Here is a 25746-nt window from a genome sequence, read left to right on the forward strand (position 1 = left end):
CGCTGGCAGGTTAGTTGGCCTCTGGGAAAACTGCGCCTCGTGTGGTTGTGTAAGTGCCGGAGCTGGCTTCTGGCCCAGGGCGAATCCTGCCTTGTGCCTGCTGCTTGCTGGGATAGTGCTTCAGCTCCCCTGTGACGCTGTACTGGATAAAGCTGTTAGCAAACGGATGCTTAGGTGGATGAATGGACTGGATTTATAACTGATTGGGTAGATTATCGCGTGCAGAGAGACACAAATCCATTGCAATAGATGCAGTGTGTAGGATAGGCCTGGCTGAACGATACTTCAGCCTAGCAGAATGAGTCATTTTAAAGAAGCTGGAAATGTACACTTACGCTTTATATAGATGTTTTACCATCTAGGGGTTGCATCTTACAGTAGGTTGCTGTTTATTTTTCTTGGCTTGTCATAACCTTCTGGTAGGGCTGGCCCTCACGTTTGGGAGCACAAGGGAAGATCTCCCTATTTGCACATACACTACTATCATCAGCTCCCACCCCAAACTAACTGTACTGTTTAGAACAATTAGATACATGAATTATTCAACTAGAAAATTTATATTGACCAGCTCTGAAGAACACATAATGATTTACAATCAAGAACAAGAAGCACACGTTTTACAAGGATAACGTATTTTAACATTGAAAGTCATGAATAGGAACATCGATCACAATAAATATCGATAATCAGGATCTCTGTTACTTCAAAATGATAGCAAATCCTGACTTACAGAATATCGTATTGAAAACTCTGTAGAAAGGAATTGTAGAAATGAATGTCATAGTGTAAGAAATAAGTGCACTAAGTAACAAGGGAGGTGAGATCAGTACATTTTTGCAGTTGGGAACATCAGATTAAAAAAACGTTAACAAAAATCAATTCGCCTGGGCTTCTGGAGGCAATATCACCATTTACATCTTCATACAGCAGCAGCTGGCCACCTCATCATGGCCGATGCTCACCATGGCCAGTCCACTGAGACGGTCTCTTTTGTCAGGGCTGACCTCAGGTGTGTTTTAATCCACTTGAGCTCTGAAAAGCTCCTCTCTGCTACTGCCGCTGTCACTGGGAGGGCGACTGCAATCCGAAGGGCTACAGGTTGTGTTCACAGACCCCCCATTTAATAAAATACAGGACAAACCGCAAGGAAAACAATGCGCTTTAATGCCGATTACGTATAATTGCTAAGCAGTCTTTATGTGCTCCACATTTGCTTCACGCTTGTTTTGGCGGAGCAGCGCTGATTTTTAGCAGGGAAACGTGTTAAATTCTAGTAAAAGACCACCAGTAGTCTACGTGTCCAGCTCGACATTGTGACTTGCCTACCGTTTACCGTTCGCTAGTTACACGGATCCGACGGGCTCCAAACCAGATAAAATACAAATGCATCGTCATGGTGACTTGATGTGACGTACCCGTTTCGAGATATCTTATTCCGCTCTTCTTTTCTGCGCTCCCGAAACATATTACTTACTCGATTACTGATTGGCCATTTTTGACCGGGCTTTTACTAGGGTAATCCACAACAGCAACGGAAAAAGACGAGACACGGAAATTTTCGCTCACAGATGAACGTGGCTATTAAAAATGTGTTGTGTTGCACATCGAAGGGGACTCCTGGCTGTCCCGGGCCTATACCAGGAGCCGTAACAGTGTTACAACTGTGACACCCTTTAACACAGTTTTGTACTTAAATCTGCCATTTATAGATTGCCTGTAGTATCCACAGCTGTGTTAAGAAAACAAGCTCCCATATGCAGTTTTGCACTTCACCTGTTTGAGCAGCGGTTATTTGACAGCTCCTGATGCACACTGCAGCTTGTTTTTCTTGCTGTGTAGCAAGTGCTAGGCCCATCTGTTTTGATTCTTGTCAGAGGCTCATCACAGGACTTTCTCTGCAGCTGAAGACCTGTGTTTTTTCTCCCAAGACTCAGAGCTCAGTGGGTTCCCAGTCCTGATCCTGGAAGACTACACACCTCCTGGTTTTTGTTCCAGGCCAACACTCAGTGACACAGCCATACCCCTTAACTGACTTAATAACACACACCCCCGAAGGAGGCTCCACACCCGAAACGTGTTTTCTCTCTTATCTTTTCAGCATGGCATAAACCTATTACTTGTTCCTTTGACTTAATGACAGCTTTTATTTTAACCTTTAACTTTTTCTACTCTTTCTAGCTCTTAAACACATTGGATGTTGCCTTTTCACTAAAGCATTTCAGAAATAAAATAAAATCCCAACCCTTTAAAAGCAGAGCAAAAAAGCTATCCAATCCAAACCAACCACGCATCTTGTGAGCTCAATCATGGCTTCAATTAAGTAATTAAGACAGGCAGAAATGCAATCCAGCAGGTATGTGTGTGTGAGACTCCAGAATCAGGTATAGGGAACTCCTGGCTTCAGTTTCCATATAAACTGGTGGGGAAACAGACCTTTTCAGTCCAGGTATTTCCATTTTAAATGCTACAAAGAGCCGTGGCACAAATTCAGAAAGCTGCTTACTTGCCTTGGATGTGCACTGTATGTTTCCTCAGTGTTGTGAACATCGTATAAAAAGCGTTGAACTTTAACTGGATGGATCTATGAAGAAACACAAAACAAAGGTGACCTGTCCTTTTAAATGTTCACAGGCTTACAGTTCTTAACCTTCATTGTAAAATAGTGCTCCTGTGATCAGTGTGGGTGGGGGTGAGGAATTCCACTACCACAGACACTCAAGTAACTCATCATATACACTATCGTCCTTCGGATGAGACGTAAAGCCGAGGTCCTGACTCTTTGTGGTCATTAAAAATCCCAGGGTGTTTCTTGAAAAGAGTAGGGGTGTAACCCCGGCATCCTGGCCAAATTTCCCCCTGGTCTTTACCAATCATGGCCTCCTAATAATCCCCATCTATGAATTGGCTACATTACTCTGCTCTCCTCCCCCCTGAGAGCTGGTGTGTGGTGAGAGTACTGGTGCATTATAGCTGCTGTCACATCATCCAGGTGGGGCTGCACACTGGTGGTGGAGAGGAGTCCCCATTACCTGTAAAGCGCTTTGAGTGGAGTGTCCAGAAAAGCACTATATAAGTGTAAGCAATTATTATTATTACTTTTATATGGTTTCTTTTATTACAACAGAGTGTGGTCAAATCTCTGTCTCTGAGACATCTTAAAACACAATACATTAAGTCCACAAGGATATTGGCATTTGATTTCTGAAACCTTCCGATAGAAAACTGTGAAACAGAATGCTAGCAAATATTCCAAAATTGTGCCACATTCTGAAACCTTTAATAAGACATTAAGAGTCAGTTATTACAAGGCTTTACTATTTTAATTCTCCCCAATGTTGAGATCTTCCCTTACCTTCATAAGTCGGACTTCACTGTAAATGTGGGAATCAGCATATTATCTCTCCTTTTCATTGTCATCTTTCTGTTGTGGAGGAGGACGTTCTTCCCTTTCGCAGTTTTAAACAGTGAAATTAATGATTATAACCGACTAGTACTGTACTGATTGCTTAGTGTGTTTTAAGTTTCCTGAAGAAGAGAGACACCTAGTGGCAAGCAGTAAAATTAATATTCAATTATTTTTCTAGACCTTTTTGTTTTAAAAAAATAACGTTCTAGACCAGGGCTGTCCCATCATATCCGTGTGTTTGCAGGATTTCTGTCACTCTTAAACTCAACTTCAGTCAGCCGAAGAAATTAAAAATGAAAAAGGATAACAAATATCAGTCACTATTAGATCAATTAAACATATTTACTTCAGAAAAGGTGACCATGCTGTAAGTTACTTTTCTCTTAGTTGAGTGCTTCACCTGGTATGTTTCATTACAGTTCTAATGTACAGAAATTATTTTTTAAAACTGAATCAGATTTTCTTCTGAGTGGAGTCCTGAAGTAATGTTGCACGTTACTTAATTGAGAGGTGGGGTGGAAGGTGAGGGATACTTTAATAAAGCATGCTTAGCTTTTTAAAAATCCTCTTTTTAATGAAGTAATAATTCCATTCCAAAATACAGACACACAGTTAAATATTTTAATCACTTCAAAATATAACATGTCCCAGTTGTTTCCAACACACAAAAAAACAATACTTAACAACAATACAAAACAGACATCAGTAGTTCTATTACAATACCAATGAATGATGTGAAATCAGAATTATTTAGTGTTTCCACACTTAGTATATTACTTCTAGTGGTGTCAAGTACAGTAGTAACGTTAAAAGGTTTCGTATAGTTAGTCATGGTGACTGGACAGTTTTTACATTTTTGGTTCAGAATACAATGCCCTTAATATTCAGGACAAAGGCGGTTTCGTACATACAGCTTATTTCAGCTGAGTGAACCATATTTTTATCTGTAAGCTTTTTTTTTTCTTCCATTCCTGCAACCATGTTTCGCAGTATTTACACAACAACACTACAGGCGTGATCTTATGAAAAACGGGGAGAAAGAAAACACAGAAAATAAATAAGGGGTCTGGCCTCCGAGTTAGGCAGACCTAGACATGGCCACAGTGTACTGAAAGATGGGCAGAGCCAGGCTGTGTGCAGAAAGTTCCCATCTGCTCCCAGCTTCCCAAGACTAAGAGCCTCCCTGGACACAGCTACTTGTCTGTGGCTCCAAATAGACTCTCAGCCTTTCGTACTGTAAGAGAAGTCGTACCATTCTCAACAAAGACTCAGTCGCCACAGCCCTGCGGCAGGAGTGTCCAGTTCTGGTCCTGCAGGGCCAATGGCTCTTTAGGCTTTCAAGGTCTCTGAACGCAGCAGAACCTAGAGCTTGGACACGCTGTTCAACTGGTCCAGTTAGGCCAACAAGCAGCTGAGTTTAGCTCATTAGGAGCTGAGTTGGGATGAGAACCTGCACACACTGGTCCCCCCCCGTCCCAGCACAGGACACCTCTGCTCTGAAACCCCTTCTCGAGCAGACGGCACACAGCAGAAAACCCTGTTCAGGGTGACAGAAACGTTCATTTGAAAGACTTATTGAACCGCGCATGTGAAAACTGTGCATTTGTATTTGCGTTTGTTACTCGATTCAAGGATATGGGCTTTCCGTATTCATCTGATACATGCAGGACCGAACACACAAGGTTATCACTTTAAAAGGCAACGGACTCCCGTTAAGAGGAATTTTCCATATTTGAAAGTGTATGAAATTGCATCCAATAAAAAAAGAACCTTAAAACGTCTCTACTTATCTGCTCTGAATGAATTACATTCCAGGACACCCTGCCACACACGTTGCATATATTGTCTCCTGCCTGGTAAGCTGTTTCTTTAACAAACTGAGCTCTTCATCAAATGAACTTCACATCCACGTCACCCTTGTGTCATTTCCTTCCACGAGAAAGTCAACCTTGAACACAACCAGTGGTGAAAGTCCCTAATTTAGCTCTCTAAGTATATTTCTAATTATCGGTTTAAACTAGAACTAGCTGTTGCTTACATAGTGAAAGCTTTGGAGTCTTCGTATGGTTAATTGTGTTTACAACCAAAAGAACTGCGGGCGACAGACAGATAGACAGTGCCTTAAAACAATTGTCCCTGACCATATATTGAAACTCCAAACACCCAGTCCTTTGCTGACAGGGAACAGGAAGGGCAAGAGAGATGGACAGAGTTCCATCTCCAGTCACACCCCGAGCAGGACATCAGGCTGCTGCAGGCGTGAATATACAGTACATTGGCAGAAATGCAAGTGTAACAGGCTGAACGTCAAACTACCTGCCAGCTCCCTATTACACACTCCTCCTGCACTCTAGTCCAGGGAGCTGTTAAAAAGATCCTTTATCCTAAAGTGACAACAAGGTGTTGCTGTGAGGCCCAATACTGTTGTTGCAATACCAACAGCTACTGTTGTCCTAGGGGGTCTCGATTAGAAAGATTTCCTTTACCTATTTACAGTTATAGACAGTGAAAGTTTCTATACCCGTTACAGAAATTTGTCCTTGGACTTTCGATTGATTTTTTCAAATATGCATAAACATCAGTTTGTTTGCTTTACGCGCATCATCACTGTTATTTATTAACCAGAGAATGAACATTTTCTCATTATTTACAAGGGATGTGCAAACTTCAGCCAGTGTGTACATATCTGTACATGTGTAAGGTTTTACGATAGAAACTCTTCTGTATTGTCTGAGATTTTTCTTTTGCTTTGTACAAAGGGCTCTTGTAGGACAAAGAAAAAAAAGGCATAATTCAGTGAACAGATGAAATCGAAGGTTATTATTTTTACCCTTCTCCTTCTCTATGTGTGAGAATGGTGCCGTAACTGACACAGGTAACTGAAAGAAATGTACATACTTATATGCTGGAAACGTACTTCAATACTACAACATACAATTACATCAGAGCAATTATAAATGTCTTTTTCCTCTGCTCCTGCTTCAAAATATGTTACAGTCTAACAAAAAAAGTTAAGAAATAAACATCCATGCAAAGTGAGGAAATGTTTTTTAAACTGATTTAGCTATATATGCTGTGGGTATTTATCCTGAGTCAACTGGTATCATATTCCTGTGCTATCATTCCATTTAGGTTTTACTAACTCACAAGTGCCCTGCTCTGTGTAGCAACACAAGAATGAAATTTAAGGCTGAATTGTAGAGTGAGGGTTGCAAAATGGCACATATAGTATTGGAACATGCCCAACCGTGCAGGTTCCATTTCTGTAAGAGAACAGATTTGTACAGCTGCTTAGGCCCTTGGCTTTGCAAGAGGAGTGAAGCACAATTTTAACTGGGTCAGAAGCACACCTCTATTCAAATACAAACCAAACACAGAAAACAAGAACATTCAACAATCCTCTTATTTTAGCACACCGAGACATTGGTGATGTACAACAAAGTGATTTAAATGCTGAATGTGGATGCCTTGCTTCAGATGAGCTTGAACAAGCACTTCTGTATCCGATATCTTCATTTAGTCTCCTCACTCAGGAGAGTGAGGTGGAAGTTAAAGGTCTGCATCTCCATCAAGTGAAAAAAATGGTTTGGCTTGGTAAGAAAACTGTGTGCGTCATGTCCAAGTTATGTTTGAGAAAATGTAACCTCTCTGAAACCATCACCGAAGCAGTCAGAGTGTCTTGTCAGTTTTTAGATTATAAGAGCTTCTTTCCTATAAATACTATATATAACTATATATGACCACAATTACTATAAATGTGGAAATAGTGTGCCTCTAGTTCAAGCCCATATTCTGAAGTATAGTAGTTACTTGTGATCATTTTGTGAAGAGGACCCTTGAAAACAGACTCAGCACTATTTGTCAACCAAAGACATCACTAAAACAAAATTCAAATATTCATTCAGGTTTCTAACAATCCAGTAAATCATTTTGAGAGCATTCTTCCGGAGGTTACCATAAAAGCACTTACAGAACACTGTTCCTTGGTTTATGTTGCTCTTGTTTACTGAAAAAAGTCAAGATCAGATGCATTTCAAATGTAAAGAATTTCCAGTGCTGTCAACACACACAACATCTGTGTTCTCTGTCACTGTTCAAAGTGGCATACGACTATCAGTACCAACAATCCAACCTCGAAACCTGTAAAGACCATTTGAAATTCTGTGTTCAAATTTCTCTGCTCAAATTAAAAAAAGAATGAACGTGAACTGTTATTTAATGTCTTCTTCAGAGATGCAGTGAAATGAAGAACTGAAAAGACCCGTTTCAAAGCCTTGAATACCAATTCCAATATCTCCATGGCTTTAAAAAGCTTATTAAATCAGTGGCGTATTTTAAATGTCAGCTCTTATAATCTTATAGTTATACATCTATTGTTGCCTTTGCTTCTTTTGGCTAGTCCAAACTCCCATGAGCAACTGTGCAATATCGCACAGTGAAGAACATGCAGGGCCCTATGGGAATCGTAGGCAGTGCACACAGTTGAAAATAATTAAAAAAAACAGAACAGCAAGTTCACTTTTACACTAAAAAATAAAGCTGTATGCTTCAAAACAATGTACGTCTAATATCTATTATCCCCTTTTCTTTACACATGCTTGGATCAACAATAAAAAACACCAACCCAAAAGACAAAATGGAAGATTGAACACTAATTCTCAAAGTCAATTGGATTTTATGGCACCTGTGGTATATAGACAGCTCTGTTATTGAGATTCTCCAGACTGGTTCACAGTTTTCACTTCGATATGTTGTGGATTAAAAACTAGATTTTTACATATATAATTTATTTTTAGCAGTGTCACTAGTTCATGTTTGAAATTCTGTATCAGGCAAAAATATATATATTTACAAGACCAATATGGCTGAGTAGCTGTAATAAAAACGGTTCTATTCTAAATTCTGGATTGGGTCCTTGGTTATAGTTTTAACTATCTTAGGCAAAGAGTCTTGTGATGTAATGTAAAGAAAAGCTTTTTACTTGAACTGTGTTGTGTCGTTTTGGATCTGAAATATGCACACAGATGATTTTTTAAGTGTACCTACTGTAAGTATTACAACTAGTTCTATTAAAAAAAAAACTAAAAAAAGCTTTTCTATTTGGAAAGGATACTAGTATTTCAGATGTAAACCAAGCATTGATTGTATACAGTGTGTGCAAAATAACTAAGTACTAATCTGAAGAGTAACTGTAATAGCAACCATTATAACGATTATAATAATACTGCTATTGTTTAAAACAACAGCACCTGACCTGCTCTTTGTGTTACTTGTCCTGTTGGCTTGAATGAATGATGATACTGAAGATGCTGTTATTAAAAAAGGAACAGCGTTAAATGAAAAGCTTCGATTTGTTTAAAACACACAACTAACTACAATCTTGAGAAGTTACAGTGCTCTAGTTGTCCGAGCTGCTGCAGGCTCTGCTGTTCAAGAGACGGCGCATGTGTTCATTCCACTCCTCGCTCTGGGCCAGCAGGCCCTCTTCGTCGTCCGTGCGGATACAGCTCTCCTCGTCGTCCGTCCTCACGTAGCTCTCCTCGTCGGTTTGGCTGTAGCTCACCTACGGAGAAGGAAAGGTGTTTGTGGGGGCAAAAAGAAAAAATCTGCCCGCTTTTTGGTTTCCTCCAGAAGACAACTTATGACTGTATTTGTTGTGACAACCCAGCGAAAAGCAAAGTCAAGAATTTTGCGTGTCAGACCTGGACTAGAAATCCCTCTCTCCATGCTTTCCCGTCGGCTGTCCCTTGTGCGCGAGGATAACCGCCTGGCTTAAATCGCTCTAAATTCACGGTAGTAGTTGCCAAATGTGTGACTTCTGTTGTTCTGTTGTTGTTCTGTAAAGTCCTTTGAAAAGCCACTTTTAAAGATACTGTATAAAAATCAAGTTTAATAATAACATACTTTTACTACATATGTAATACTTGATAATACAGAATGGATGAGATGTTTTTGGCAAACAATCATGCTGAACTTCCAAGTAGTTAGCGACGGGGTCAGCATGCGTAGGCTGCAAAGGAACAAGTACAGGTTTATTCCATGCTATTCTCCGTGTTGGCAGGAGAGATATCTGGAATTCGGCCATGACAACCTCTTTTAACGCTCTCAGTTCTTCTTCCTCTTTCTGTCACCTTTGAGTCTCAAAGTGCTGGGCTGCTTCCCTGATCTTTTTACTCCATCTGGGTCAGCGAGGAGCCGCGATCTCCCAGGAGCTGATACTGACGTTGAGCTTCAATCCTATCTTTAAGACACTTCTTCTGGCCTCCTCTGGTGCGACTGTCTTGGCCAAGCTGGGAGAAGAGAACCTTCTTCGACCAACCCAATGGAACTGATGGTGGATGAACACGGGTTCAATGCTTGTGGTGCCCACCTGGGAGTGATCACTGTTGGTGCTGCATCAGTCCTCCCACTGGATGATTATTAAGAAGTGTTATTATTAGAATTCTTTCTGGCTATCACTTTTATCCAATCAACATTTGTGCCCATTTATACAGCACAGTATTTTACTGGAACTTTTGAGCATTTGCAGTATGTCTCTATTTCAGCCTTTACTGTAGAAATAATGACTGCAAGGCAGACCACTGGTTTGGTTCCAGTTTCGATGTCATGACCTTCAAACGCCTGCTTCCTCAGATGGCCAAAGGCTGCACATGTGACTTCAGGTGATGCTGGATTTCTTCATTAATATCAGCCTTCTGTGAATTATCTCCCCCAAGACAGGGGAAGTGGTTTATGTTCTCCAGACGGTCATTGTGAATCCCATTTCATAGCTATTGAATCCAAGTCCCATCTTCTCTCATGCCACAGGAGATATGTCTGGAGTTCAGGCACACCTGTACATTTCGGGGTCTAATTTCATGGATGTTTTAAAGTCTGATAAAACAAAGACAAAACAGAAATATCTACAGAATGCGATTCTATTTTTTTAATATAGAATAATGAAGATTTTCAAAGTTCCGCATCAAGAGAACCTTGCAACCCTGAAGATGAATATACCAAGAAAGTCTCTGCAATGGAACCACAGTGAAAATGTCAAGTCAGACACCAGGCAAAGCAGGGGTGAGACAGGACACACAAGGCTGGTAGACCAGAAAGGTACTTACTTGAAAAGAGAAAAAACGTGATCATTCCTGCAAAGTGACCTAGAAGCATCAGAGTGTACCACGGACAAGAAAAGAACATACAGAATAGAAAAAAAAGTTTAGAAATTTTAAGAAACAAGCACAAAAAAGTTAAAGAAAGCAGTGTAATCTTATAGTAGAAAGGCAAGCTTAGGTTAAAAGTTAAATATGAGCAAACAGAAATGCAAAACACAAGCTTAGAGGCAGCTTTCTGCACACAGCGTTTTTTTCAACTACAATTACGCAGTGGGTTAACTGCTTAAAAGTACTGTCATAGCCCCATCCATGATTACTACATTATTACCACAGCTTCTCTACTTGTCGGGTCAAAGACATGACTGTGAAGTGTTTCTCGGAAGCTTATGAAAAACGTGTGCAGTCCATCGGTTGTGTAATAAAGATAACACAGCAAAAAAAACACTCCAAAGACTCATTTGTACCGTATAAGCTATTTCTTTCCAGTTTTTTTCTTATTACGATAATATTGAAAAACTCATGCAACACCTGAATACCGAGTATTCCGTATTTCAGACAACCTCTGATACAAACTGAAACGAAGGACCATTGAGAAAGAAGAAAAAGGGTTGGGACAGGGGAGAGCTGATTTCTGACTGCAAACAGAATTAAACATGCAAGGCCTTCATCGATCCTCTGCCCGGCTGAATGGATGTGTTGACAGCTGTGGAGGAGCACAGATCTCTAATGAGGGTGTAACTACGGCTGCGCTGGCCTGTATCTTAATCAGCTGCAACAAAGGCCTGATCGGAACAATACGTGCAAGTGTCGCTGTTCAGATCTTTGCCATACTCACTCCACAGCCTTGTGGAGTCCTCGTGAATTCCTGGAGAACTGCACTGTCTTTGGATCTGCAGTACAGATCCGCAGGTTGATTACGTTTGTGACCATACGTTTTACTGCACTTTCTGGGCTCCTGTTAATTCCTTAAGAGCCACGTGCGATGTAACTGTCCCCTCCTCTGTTCAAGAACCCACTGCTATATTCAAGTAATAATAATAATTAATAATAATTGCTTACACTTATATAGCGCTTTTTCTGGACACTCCACTCAAAGCGCTTTACAGGTAATGGGGACTCCCCTCCACCACCACCAATGTGCAGCATCCACCTGGATGATGCGACGGCAGCCATAGTGCGCCAGAACGCTCACCACACATCAGCTCTCAGTGGGGAGGAGAGCAGAGTAATGTAGCCAATTCATAGAGGGGGATTATTAGGAGGCCATGATTGATAACAGCCGAAGTGCTGGGCTAGGACTAAAGTCTCTCCTGCTGGTGGTTTCATGACTTGACGATATCCTAAGAAAATGTCTCCTTTCTCTTTCTCCGCAGCTCGTAGTTGGCGGCCTTTTCTGGCCAGCTGCTGCGCCCAGCACTCGGCCCCCCCCGCGCGCCCACTCCGATCTCACCATGTAGGCTTTCTCCTGCCGGCTCTGTTTCAGGTACTCCTCCATCTTCAGCTCGTTCTCCAGCTGGCGCACTGAGTCGTTCTCGTAGCTCTCGTCCTCCGTCCGCACGAAGGAGTCGCCGTCTTCGGCGCCACTGTCGGACACCGGGAAGCATTTATCTGCGAGAGGCCCGTTTCGGTCCCGAAGCGGCGGCAGCTAAAATCGCTCTAAATTCACGGTAGTAGTTGCCGAATGTGTGACTTCTGTTGTTTTGCCGTTGTTCTGTAAAGTCCTTTGAAAAGCCACTTTTAAAGATACCGTATAAAAATCAAGTTTAATAATAATAACATACTATTACTACATATTTAATACTTGATAATAGAGAACGGATGAGATGTTTTTGGTAAACAATCATGCTGAACTTCCAAGTAGTTAGCAACGGTGTCAGCATGCTGACAAGGAACAAGTACAGGTTTATTCCATGCTGAAAAAAGAAGAAAAGAAACCCCACGTTTTGTCTGTGGAGCCTTCTTTTGGTGTCAACACCCACACCTGAAGTAGGCCCCACAGCTGAAACGTTGCTTTTTTTCTTCTCTTTTCAGCATGGAATAAACCTGTACTTGTTCTAATGCGGAACTTCATTCTCCCACTCCTTTTACACGCTACGTGATCTCTATTATTTCTTATTGGATTATTTCTGTCGCCTGCTTGATTTTCTGTGCACACTGTATTCTCCAGACCCCCGGTGCAACTCGGGACAGGAAGAGGCGTATTTACATGTCGCTGCGGATGGTGCTCGCTGCCGTGGTGCTGGGGTGGTACCCTGGTTTTCTGGCGTGAATCTGTGCAAGGAAGGCCTTCTCCGAGGTGGGCGAGGGCACCAGATCATCCAGGGGCGTGCGCCCGAATTCGGAGTCCACGTTGCTCTCCGTCTCGCTTCCGGCCTCTGAGGAACAGACAAGCTCAGCAGGCTCCCAGCCTTTTCCCCTCATCCCGAAACTGGACTGATTTTACGAGCAGAAAGCAAAACAGTCGCTGAAAGAGGCAAACAAGTATGAAACGGCAGAGAACCGATCCTACGTTTTTCACATTTATCTTTCCTTCCACGGATGAATGGTGTCGCGCTCATGCAAACACAAAAAACACAGAGGTCATTCGCATTCCCCCAGCCTTTATCCACCAGCTGACTGACCGATGCAGTATGCCTCGAGACAGAATGAATAATTCCTTACAATTGTATAGCACTTTTCTGGACACTCCACTCAAAGCACTTTATAGGTAATGGGGATCCTCTCCACCACCAACAGTGTGCAGCCCCACCTGGATGATGCGACGGCAGCCATAGTGCACCAGCACACTCACCACACATCAGCTATCAGTGGGGAGGAAAACAGAGCGATGAAGCCAATTTATAGATGGGGATTATTAGGAGGCCATGATTGGTAAAGGCCAGGGGGAAATGTGGCCAGGACACTGGGGTTACACCCCTACTCTTTTCGAGAAACGCCCAGGGATTTTTAATGACCACAGAGAGTCAGGACCTCGGTTTTACGTCTCATCCGAAGGACGCCGCCTTTCTACAATATAGTATCCTAGTATCCCCATCGCTAGACTGGGGCATTAGGACCCACACAGGCCACAAGGTGAGCGTCCCCTGCTGGCCCCATTAACACCTCTTCCAGCAGCAACCTTAGCTTTTCCAGGGAGGTCTCCCATCCAGGTACAGACCAGACTCCCACCTGCTGAGCTCCAGTGGTTTGTCAGGTGATCTCCTTCCTCCAGCAAATATCCAGCTATTCATTTTCTAACTGCTTTATCCAGTACAGCGCCACTGGGGAGCTGGAGCCTATCTCGGCAAGCAGCGGGCGCAAGGCAGGGTACCCTCTGGACGGGACTCCAGTTTTCCCAGAAGCCAGCTCACCAGCCAGCATGTCTGCGGACTGTGGGAGGACACCCACACGAACACGGGAAGAACACACAAGCTCCACGCAGGCAGCACCCGCAAGAACTGAGACAGTTAAGCTGGAGATCCTTCCCTAAAGCAGGTGGGAATCTGTTTATGCTACCCAGCTGGCTCTTTGCCCACTGAAACGAGACAAGTACTCCCCCAGCCACCGAGCCGCGCCCAGTCCCATCAGCGCCAGGTCACCTGGGTCTCCAGTCACAACCTGCCAGTGCTGCAGCCTCCATTCCTCCTTGCCGTTAGCAGGCTGGAGTGCTCCCCTTGTGCTCTGAGTGAGGCGTTCTACTACATTAATATCCTGGGAGCTAATTAAAGTGTTATTTTTAACCACTTGTGTGATCTTCGAGCTCAACACTTGACACGGATATTTGACCAAGTCTGTTGAGGATGTTTTCCACACAAAATCAAAAAGCAGAAATAAAATGAAGTTACACAGTGGCTACTGCTATTCAATCTCATTTTCCACAGCTATTAATAGCAAACTAAGATTAAGATCACTTTATTGCCCATGTACAATTTCTTGTATTAGGAATTTCTTTTCACATACCCCAGCTTGCTCTCCATGAGACACAGACAGGGAGAGAAGCTTGGGGTCAGAGTGCAGGGTCAGCCACCCCTGGAGCAGTTGGGGTTAAGGGCCTTGCTCAGGGGCCCAACGGAGTAGGATTCCTCTGCCGGCTGTGGGATACAAACCGGCAACCTTCCAGCCACAGAGCCACCGCACTGCCTAAATGTTAAATATTAAAGGTTTGCCGTCTTCAAGCACAATAACTGTTCAGAAGACTTGATGTTGTACAACGCAGGTGAAAAATCCTTCAGTTTACTCAAACACTGAGTTATTAATTTACTTGTATAAACTACCTATTTGGTCAGATATCACCTGACAAAATCACTTTTTTATGAACAGAAAAAAATATGCTCTTTAAATCAGACAATGGTGCAGATGCAGATTTGCTTTTTGTAAAAGACTATAAAAGATTTCTATTCCTCTGGGAATCTTTTTTTAAAGATTTTACAGTTGCATCGATGAAATTAAAAGCCAGTAGGCCCTTTCATTACTTCCCAGATCTGGTTTTGTTCTACTGACCGAAGCTGAATTTCTTCTGCTTCCAGTCAGGCAAATTAGATTCTACAAATGTGCCTTTTTGAAAACACGAGCAACAGTACTGAACTGTTTAAAGTGCACCTCCGTTCTAATATTCAGGAATTGTGATTGTGATTGTGGATAAACAAGTTTGTACAATAAAGTACTTAAAGTACCTCTTTACCACTTGTCAATCTCTTAACTTCAGTGCATGGGGTCCATTTCTTCCAACTCCTATTCCTCTAAAAAAGTCACAGCCCCACCCCCACCTCACTACCCCTTGGTTGGTTTCAGTCGGCCCCTAACATTCTTGTCCCTCGGCCAAGCGGGTTAAACTAAAGCTAAAGCCTAGCATTTTCCATAAACTTTCAGAACGCATTTTCTGACGGCATCAATATTCCTCATTTAAAACCACAATGGTGCCTACAGAAAGTCTCCAACCCCTTTCGAAAGTAACACATTGTGAACCACTGAGCGCAGGTGGTGGCTAATTAGCTTGTTGTTGGATTTGGCAGGTAAGTGGTTAGACCAGAGCTAATTTACTAGTGCTATTCCTCAGGGGTGTGTACACCTGTTTCTCTACGTTTTTGTCCGTAATTACTATTCAGAACGGCTGAGCAGCCGTTGTTCTCTTGGAGGCTGTGCGTTACAACCTGTAAATAAAAGTAAAATAAATTCCGATATAATGTCTTTCGATTTCAGGCTGTTGGGCCACAAAATGTGCGTGTAGGAAAGGGTGAGCAGACTTTCTACAGGCACTGTAGATTATGACGCTTTGTGCACTGGTGACAGCCAGCACAGGATGCACGCTCTCTGTCAGGAGAGGACAGGAGGAGTGACCAGAAGACAAAGCAGGATGAAGGTGTCCCCTTCTGCGGAGCATCCGCATTTAAGCTCCTCATTACATAGCCGAGCGATAACTGACTTGTTTCACAACACTGCCACTTTACTTGAAGCGTTTCTGCTGGAGCAACACCAATTCAATTCAGTTGATTTTTATATAGCGCCTTTCACAACAAGGTTGCCCCAAGGCACTTAACAAAGCGGTGTAAGAATACATGACATTACAACACAGAAAGAGAAAAAGAAAAGGCCCAGAAGACAACAGAGGAGAGGGACCAAAAACTCCTCTGTAAGGAGAAAAAAAACCTTTAGGGGTCCAAGTTCAACTGGCTGCCCAACCCCTCTGGGCATGCTAAGATTATACCATTCTAAAAAAATACTAAATGTGGAGTATTAGGTCTTCCATCGTGTCCTTCTGTGTCCCAGTACTCCATGCAGATCTCTGTAGACCAGCAAATGTCCAGGAATTGTAGTTCCCATCCTGACTGTGAGTGTGAGTAATTACTCAATAGCCTGCAGGGCAGCTCTGAGGAAGCCCCTTGTGACTTCAAAAGGGAAAACCGACTGCAAAGCTGCAACCTTGAGTTTTGACATCTGTATCATCAAGTCAGGACAAACAAGTGCTTATGTGCCACAAAGGCAGCAGCCATAATGCCCTGTAACTCAGAACTGGCAGCCCACTAAAGCTCAGCAGGCGTGTTCTTGGCCAGTACCTGGATGGTACTGGAAAGGTTGCTGCTGGAAGAGGTGTTAGTGGGACCACTAGGGGGGCGCTAAATAGGCGCTGTCCTTCGGATGAGATGTAAAACCAAGGTCCTGACTCTCTGAGGTCATAAAAAATTCCAGGGTGTTTCTTGAAAAGAATAGGGGTGTAACCCCAGCATCCTGGCCAAATTTCCCCCTGGCCTTTACCAATCATGGCCTCCTAATAATCCCCATCTATGAACTGGTTTCATCACTCTGTTCTCCTTCCCACTGAGAGCTGGTGTGTGGTGAGAGTACTGGTGCACTATGGCTGCTGTCACATCATCCAGGTGGGGCTGCACATTGGTGGTGGTGGAGGGGAGACCCCATTACCTGTAAAGCGCTTGGAGTGGAGTGTCCAGAAAAACGCTATACAAGTTTAAGGAATTATTATTATTAGTTTCACACGAAACTAAACTGCTCATACAAGAGACCCAGCAGAACCGCATCGGGCCTGGTTCCAGCGCGGCTCCTACCCGAGTGCAGCTCCTTGACAAGAGACGACATGGTGTTGGTGATGGAGTCGGCTGCCACCAGCAGGTCGTTTCTCAAGTTCCTCCTGGAGCCTGTGGGGAAATGGGGGCCGTGGTGAGAACGAGCTCGGAGCCACGAAGGCTTTGTTCTGCCTAGGACCCTGTCACAGTGATTTCTCCCAGTTTCTGGTTGCCTGGCAACACCGGGGCCATAAGCGAGCTTTCAGAATTTGAATGTAAATGATCGTATAAGCCGCCGAGGGCGCAACTGCCCTTTCCAGATAAATGCAGGCCTGGCGTTCAGCTCCGTGCATACTATGTTTTATACGGAGTTCAGTCAGAAGATTTCAGACCAATATTTTTTTACATTCTGTCACTACAATTTTGACACACACCTTGAAATGTGGTTCTACACCCTTATACGATTAAACGAAACCCAAAGGTTCCAGCCTTTCAACTGATTCTAAGCTTAATTATTCTTATGTTCGTCGTTCACAAAATTAAAGCGAACATTCATACTTGGCACGTATACTGCATATAAGGACAAACTACCAAAGCCCGCTTATTCTAGACAGCCCAAGAAATAAATTTACTGGGGGGATAAGTTTATTGATCTTTAGAAAAGAGCAATCTTCTAAATCAATGTGTTTTAGACTGTATGTGAAAACTGTTAGCTTTTCTGTCTGAAGCTCAAGACTGGAGCTAAGATTCAGGCTAAAGGATCAAAACAACTAGACTGATAAACCTGGATTTTTTTCTACTGCTCCACTACATTTCTGAGGTGTCTGACACGAGATGCCTGCCTACGAACTCACAAAACCGTGTTTTAAAACGCCTTCAGCTGCCCACCAGGTACAATAATGCATTCAGCAGGCATTTGTCTCTGCAAGGAATCAATTACATTTGGAGCTGAGGATCTCCAGCCGTTTGCCAAAGTTTAATACGACAATAACAATAATTGTTCTCCACGGCAAGCACTGCTAGTATTGACTTTTGCCTTTTTCAAAATATTGTCTCTCCCTTCCACAGGACAGGACTGCACTGTCAGACAGAAGAGAGCACCGACATAAGACATGCAGGCCCCACTGTCACACACAAGGGGGCACTGCAGACAAAGGCTTGTGTCTCCACACAGCATGACATCATTTCATCTGCAGAGACCTTGTCCTCAAATAAATAAAATGCACAAGCACATATTCATGTACTATTAATAGTAATTGTAATTTGGTGAGAATTTTCATTACCAAGGAATAAAAGGGTGGGATTCAAAAAACACACAAAACGCTTCATGGCTGAAGGTCAGCTAAAAACTCATTTGCATTCCATAATTTTCATTGGCCGTGATTATTATTGATTTAATTTGCCGACATATTTATTGGAATAGCTTAAACAATAAACTGAAGCCATCAACTCAAAGAGAGCTCAAGAATAAAAGCAGGATCCTCACAGAGAGCAGCGGCACATAATTACAGCCATTTTAATAGCAGTTTTGTCCCAAAGAATACTGAAGAGCTTAAGAAATAACATCCACCATTGTCTGTACCATTGATGGAGCACTGAATGCGGCATAACATGTACTGTATTAAGCCTGGTTTTAGTATATATTGTATCTGTGACTATAACATTTTCGTTGCCCTTACTCAGTTCTCTAAATGTCCTTTGTTTTTGCTTTTTAAAAATAAAACCTGTTCTCTGTATTCTGGAGTCATCAGTTAATCTGTTCCCATTTCCTGTAATGTTGTCAGTGCTCCAGAGCTCTTCTCCTTCTGCCTTCTCATCACACTGGGGCACAGGACTCCACGTCCCATTGCTCTGGGTTGTTTATTGCTGTACCTCTGCCTGAGCAGATGGCAGCTTCACGAGCTGTCCCTGGTGTCACTGAGCAAACCAGCTAATTAGGGTTTCTGCGAACAGCAGGCTCTTGGAGGCGGCGCACAAAGCTCAGGCTGCCTACCACCCAGGCTCGTGCCCCAGAGCCCACTGCTGAGGTGGGACTGTTCTCCACCTGTGGGGGGGGGTTTCTGTGACGATGATGATCTGATTTAAAAAAAAAAGAATCTCCCACCCAGTCTGGATCCATACTGCTGCTCCAGTAAGGTTTGAGTGTGACAGGCATCGTTCTGCAGGTGACAAAGCTCCTACAGCTTTCGGGACAGCCTGATTACTGTAGGCGACGCAAGTTCATTTATCTTGGGCTTTCTGAGGAAACAGCTCGAATAGGTGCTCTGATGAATGTTACTGGCTTGGCCTGAAAGCCTTTCTTCCCCTTTGGTAAAAGGCCACTTCTGGAGAATGTGGGCTGCACTGATCTATAGTTTGTTCAAAAACACATGAAAGATCTCACTTGCCCAGGACGGCTTTCTGAACACATCTCAAGGAAGTGACCGTAAGGCATGAAATCATTTATAAATTGATCTACTTTCATTCACTCTTAAATGCGGGTTTTATCCAAGTCTGAAAAAAAATAATCTGGTCCACGTAGCCTCTTGATAACTATGGTTTTTTGAAGTTCTGTGTTACAGCCACACCTGGAAACCAATTTCATTTTAAACCATCATGTGCATGGAGATAAAATACATGCATATGACATATACAGTAAATAGAGATGTACAGTACTACATGTCTTTAAAAAGTAATAGGTGACTACAGAATTTAAAGATACGGAACTAGACTTTAAGCAATATACTTTCTCACCCACGATGTAAACCAGGACCTGATAAGCCAGTAAATAGGAGAAGCTTTGGTGATATGAAACGCACTCTTCTGCATTTCCGCATCAAGAATGTCTTTTGCTACTGACTGGGAGAAGGTTCTGAGCAGCGGCAGAGTGAGCCAGCGACAGTGCTGGATCATCACCTCTAACACCACCCTCACTCTTAAAAAACACCCAGGTCAACTCATGCAGTAACATCAATGGTCTCAAATGCCCAGGGCTCCGCCTCTGACTCTGAAACACTGACACGGTCAACAACAGGTGAAGGTTCGTTCCTCGCTGAAGAGTAAGAAAAGAAACACAACGTTTCGGCCCGTGGAGCCCTCTTCAGGTGTGAGAGAGAGAGGGAAAGCAGCAGATAAATCAGGCGCAGGAGAACACAAGACGGATTGGGAGAGAAGGGGAGAGGAGCAGGGGAGAACCGAGCAGAAAGCAGGAGAGAATGAGACTACATAACAATAGAGTTAAACACGTGTCCTTTCACATCGCGCTGCCGGGCGCGCACAGACCGCCGCGTCCTGTTGCGCGACGCGGAGGCCGGGACAAGGAGCCCCGGACGGGACGGCATCCTACCCTGAGCAAAGGCCTCCTGCACGTCCCCTCCCACGCCGGTGAGGGAGTCCTGAGGCGTGTGGGTCGGCGTGGAGCAGGCCGAGGAGGAGCGCACCGGCATGGGGATGGGCCTGCTGACGGTGTGGCTGGGCGAGGAGCGCGGCGAGCCGGCGCCCTGGGTCTGGAAGGAGAGAGCCGGCGGCCGTTAGCGTCGGGGCGGCCCCACCGCCGAGCCGGGACCACGCCCGGCCCCCGTCGGCCTTTCCAACAACACAAGAGAGCATCCCTCTGCCTGCCCCGGGCAGGGGCAAAGGCAAACGGCTCCATTTCGGGGGCCTTTGTATCATACATCTGTCTGGTTTAAAACTACATCTCCTTTAGATCAGACCACCGAACGACACAAGAGCAAGGTCTGATGAAGACGGATGCCTCAAGTACAATTAGGACGAGAAGATCCCATTCAGGCCAGAGTCCTTCCGGACTGGAGTGCAGTCATTGCTACCCACTGCAGACAGGCCACTGCGCGGTGTGGGCCGGTTTAGAAGCACTTCACAAAATTATCGAAACCCGTGAAGAGACCATGCAGTTAGTCACAAGGCCCACCCTTCGCATTTCATCTCAAGGCAGCACAAACTCGGACAGGATCAGCGCCAGGCAAAGCCAAAAGACGGAAAAAAAATGCAAAATTCACGAGACCGTTAATTGCACTCTAAATGTGACATGGCAATTAAAATTACAGCGAGGAAATTATGGAGTGAGAAGTATACTCCCGACAAAATTAAAAGAAAAAAACAAGATAAAAATAAAAGTGATATTTACTTGGGGGTCGAAAGATCACATTAGTGAACATTCTAGAAAGGATTATTACAAATGCACAGCTTGTTTGAGCATACTGCCATAATCTATGCAATTCCACTGAAATATGCTTTTGCTTCATAATACGTATTAAATTGATTCAATTTTATTCATATTATCATATTAAATAAGCATAAAAGTGAAATATTCATTAATATTCAATAACACTTAATATGTAGTCACAGAACCTAAATGTGTTATTTCTGATACGATTCTATATTTTATAACTTATGCTAAACCTAGAACTTAGACTTAGAAACAGTTTTACCGTGCACAGTATGCTGCAGTAAATACCACATACACGGTACCACACATGAATAAATCACAATGATAGAAAAAGGCAACGGAGCAGAGTTGATGAAGTGAGTTCATAAGAGGCACTGTGAATTTTAAACAGTTCATTCTCAGGCCTCCTTATTAGATTTTTATCCTGCTGCAAATTACAAACTACTTTACAAATGAAATACGGAACACCCTGCGGCTTGTTTTTCTATTTCTGTATTCCATTTAGTTGCAATGTGTGAAAACAGCAGAAATACGTCTAGAGCTAGAAATAGCCTTCGCATACAATACCATGTTCTTTCAGAAACTTTCTGGAGAACTGGGTCTTTATACAGACCAAATATATATTGACAGGGAAGTTTGTTATCTGAAGTCCATAAAACGACTCAAAACAGCCCTTCTCCTGCTAGCAAATACACGGATAACTATTGAAGGCTTAAGAAGTCTTTCATTCTGAAAACGAACAAAATAAAATGAGGATACTTCCACAGTTTGTTTTCTGTACAGTGCATAAAAACAGGAGAAGGGTCTTATTGAACTTGAAGAGCTATGTCCAAATCCAGCTATGACCAAAAAAAATAAAAAGAATTGTTGCTCTGGCACCTAGAACATTTGACATCTCTCTTTTGTAGCATTTTGCCATCACAAACCTAACAATGGGGAGAATGGGACTGTATGAACACTGACTGGTGTTTTCACAAGCCAGCAGGATCTTCCTCTCAAGTTTGGCTTGCCGGCAGTTTCACTCGTTTCGATGAATTAAAAAGCACAGAACAGATAAAATAGAAAACCAAACAGGCAATACTAAAAAGGCAGTTATCTGTTGGCTAAAACGTGATACTGCTCGGCTCTGTCACTACGTAACATCTAGAGAGAATCACTAGGCCACAGGGATGCGTGGTTGTGTGGTTAATTCAGTTGGTGTTAGCTTGCATGGGTGGTATTACAAACTGTTTTGCAAGTGAATGTTATTATTTTAGGTTTTAGCATTCTGCTTTTTTCCAAGCCATTTCAATGGATTATTGCAGAATTATTTCAATCCTCTTGACAAAAAAAAACCATGAAATCTCAAGTCCAAGGCCTTGTATGACAGGAATAAAAATACAAAGGGAATAACTTCCTTGAACCAGCAATCCCACTGTTTTAGTGCAATGTTAGACTACTTTGCAGACTTACAGTTTGCTTCATCTCTTCCTCCTGTTGAAAAAAGGTTTATCAGAAAAACAAATGTAAACTTATAATAAGGGAACATGCTTAGCAATTCTTTCTGTATCTAATATCATGCATTAAGGTTTTGTTTTCCTATCTCACAAAGACCCAATTAAAGTAGATCATTAACAGGAAATAGATATGTATACCCCCGATAATTTCAATCCTGTTCAGCTCCAAAGAGAATGGGTTATTTTTAGAACAGCTCATAAACTCACATACTGTACACCTGAAACAAAGAAACGTGTACTTCGAGCTCTGTCCCACCCTACCCGTCCAAAAAGACTAAACTAATTAGTAGAGATAAAAAAGGCGCCTTAAAATTAGCATAATATAATGTTTGAATTCTATATTTGAGAATCAACCACACTGCTGGGCATGTAAATCTCTTTCCTGTTGTGGAGGATATACTGGTAAAGATCTTGCACAGTCAGGCTCTTCTGGCTAACAAGTACAGCTTTCACTGCAATACCCCTGACAGAATACCTTACTTCATCTTACATTATCTTTCTGTTCCATTTCCCTTCAGAAACGAAAACTGTATATTACCCAAAATTAAACAGTCTCATAATATGAAGAAATCCAGTAACACATAATTATCCTTAAAAAACAAAAACAAAAAACACAGACAATTATGTTAGAAGAGTCTCTATCAATCCTTTATCCAAACCGGCTATAAAAACAGTATGCTGCTCATGTTTGTAGCTATTGATTTTTACAAAGTGAGTAGTCATGGAAACTTCCAAATATGAGAATATAGTGGAGGAACCTTTTCTGTGTTCCTAAACAACAGCAGATTTAAAATTTACTTTAGTTAATTTGAGTGCTTTCAATCAGCTGTTTTAACAAAATCAATTACAGCAGATAAACGAATGAGATTCTGACATTCAGTAATAATATGTCAGACTATACATGTAGAAATTACAGAGCCTGGCAAAAGTATTCAGACCCTTGCACAGTTCTAACTTTCTGTTGTTTTAAAGCTTGCTGTTTCGACACATTAAGGAAGCAATTAACAGTTGTTATATACACAACCAACAACGCACGTTCAAAGCTAAAAGCAAAAAGAAAGACATTAAACATAATATGAAAGAAAAAATGGACAAGTCTTGACTGGATATAAATTCCAACCCTGTTCTGTGGCAAACATAAATTAATTTAGATGCACAGATTTTTTTTTTTTACAGGACACACGGTGAACTGTGTGCCTTCTGCCTGTATACAACAATTGTTGTTTTCAAATGTCTTTTTATGGTTCTTCAATCAGGCAGTTGTTTCAAGCAAAGATTCAACTATAAAATCTAAGAACTTTCAGACCATCTCAGGGACCAAGCTGTAGAAAGGCACAGATCCAGAGAAGTGTATAAAAACTTTTGAAAGGCACTGAACACCCCTCTGAGCAGGGTGTAGAAGGTGTATCTTGCCTGGGTCAGACATCCCTCCATAATGAGCAGGCCAGGCAAGGAGTAAACTAGTAAGGACTGCCAGCATGATACTTCCACGACTTTGAAAAAGCTATCCCCCAGTTCAATGACTGAGGCGGAAGAAATCGTATACAAGTCAAAGCTGGCCAGTGGCAAATCTTGAAAAAAAAAACCACCCTGCATCGGGTTAAACATTTAAGTGATTCTGCAAACGTGATAAAACATTTTTTCTTTGGCAGATGAGACCGAACAAAAACCTTTTTGGTTTAAATGCAAACTGTAACAGCACATCTCCTGCTCACCACCATCTCTACTGTCAAGCATGCTGGTGGCAGCTTCATGTTATCTGGCTGCTTCCCATCAGCAGGATCTGAAAAGCTTGCCATGTCTGAGGGCAAAACGGATGGAGCAAAGTACCGGCAAATCCTAGAGGAAATCCTGCTTCAGTCTGCTAAAGACCGAAAACTGGGACAAAAAGTCACCTTTCAGCTCCACACTATTTGCTTCAAAATAAGAAAGTGAATGTCCTTGAATGGCCCAGTCAAAGTCCTGACTTAAATCCTAGTTAGGATCTATGGAAACACTTGGAAAACTGCTGTGCATAAGGGATCTCCAATCATCTTTGCGCAAACAAATACTCCAAGTGTTGGGAGAGACTTATCCAAAAAGACATTGAGCTGCAATTGCAACTAAATATGCTTCCACTAAATATTGAGTTAACGGATCTGAATACTTCTCCAAACAACATAGCTAATTTTTTTTCTTCCGTTTTGTTGACATTTACTGTAACTTATCTTACCCTTAGGTGTCTGAGCATTCATCAGGTTAAAATAGAAAGTTTAAAAAATGTGCATGAAAAATGTGGTACCAAAGGAAGGATCTGAATAGTTTTGCAAGGCACTGGATGCCTAGATGATTAACTGAAAGCGGAAGACTGCCAAAGCGGGCCGAATTAATTTCTTGACTCTTATCAGATGAACATGCAAAATTCTTTCATTTTCTGTTCATCTAGTCTGTGAGGGAGTTCAGCAGCAGAGCCGTCTACAGTATCTTCAGCAGCTCAACAGCTTAGCTCCCACCCCTTAATGGGTTAAACAAGTACAAGGGCTTAATGTTGAGCAGTTGAGCAAAGTGGCAACTTCACCAGAATGCTAAGGAAGGGGTGTACCTGTAGGTGTCAAGAATGGTTCTCACCTACAGTGTCTTTGGCAGAATAAACAGAGAGCTGTGCAGGCATTAGCAGAATATAATAGAAGTGGCTGGATTGGGCCCTTTGTTAAGAGGGCTTTGCGCCTCTTTCCTCAGGATTTTAATCGCGTAGCGGCTGTGAAGAACGGCCTCGCACCTTCAGCAGCTTCATCAGCCCCTCAAGCTGCACCATGAGCTCCCGGCGGCTCTCCTGCAGGGCGGACATCCTCTGCTCCAGCTCGTCCTTGCGCTGCCTGCGAGGAGAGGAAACCGGTTACCGAGTGCCGGCAGCCCATAAACTCACCACGGAGTCCCGTAACACGAACCGGGCTGCCAATCGCTTTTAGGGGCTGGCCCCATCTCTCCACCTGCCTCTACCCCGATGACTTTGCAGACAGGTCTATAATGACGTTTTTTTTTTTGCAACTTCATTTTGAGCGTTTTCCCATCTTTCCATGCACAAGCTAACACCCTCGAAAACAAA

The 25746-nt window shown here is 42.8% G+C and overlaps 1 protein-coding gene across 16 annotated transcripts in view; it reads right to left on the reverse strand.

Annotated features, from left to right (window-relative positions):
- Positions 1–3959: 3959 nt before the first annotated feature.
- Positions 3960–25746, reverse strand: part of dtna (dystrobrevin, alpha) — a 146922-nt gene continuing 125135 nt past the window's right edge. For 11 of the 16 annotated variants that reach the window (XM_088642489.1, XM_088642503.1, XM_088642500.1 and 8 more), the window contains 7 exons: positions 25420–25516; positions 22618–22638; positions 20326–20485; positions 17043–17132; positions 12710–12878; positions 11954–12086; positions 3960–8969 (listed from right to left, as the gene is read on the reverse strand). In XM_088642489.1, coding sequence (XP_088498615.1) covers positions 8805–8969; positions 11954–12086; positions 12710–12878; positions 17043–17132; positions 20326–20485; positions 22618–22638; positions 25420–25516 — 835 coding nt within the window. In that variant the 3' untranslated portion in view covers positions 3960–8804. Of the gene's footprint in view, positions 8970–10509; positions 10549–11953; positions 12087–12709; positions 12879–17042; positions 17133–20325; positions 20486–22617; positions 22639–25419; positions 25517–25746 lie in introns of all 16 variants that reach the window. The other 5 variants (XM_088642504.1, XM_088642502.1, XM_088642497.1 and 2 more) reach the window with 2 other exon arrangements.

The sequence above is a fragment of the Lepisosteus platostomus genome, chromosome 8, assembly GCF_059453375.1.
Source record: "Lepisosteus platostomus isolate fLepPlt1 chromosome 8, fLepPlt1.hap1, whole genome shotgun sequence".
Taxonomy (NCBI): domain Eukaryota; kingdom Metazoa; phylum Chordata; class Actinopteri; order Semionotiformes; family Lepisosteidae; genus Lepisosteus; species Lepisosteus platostomus.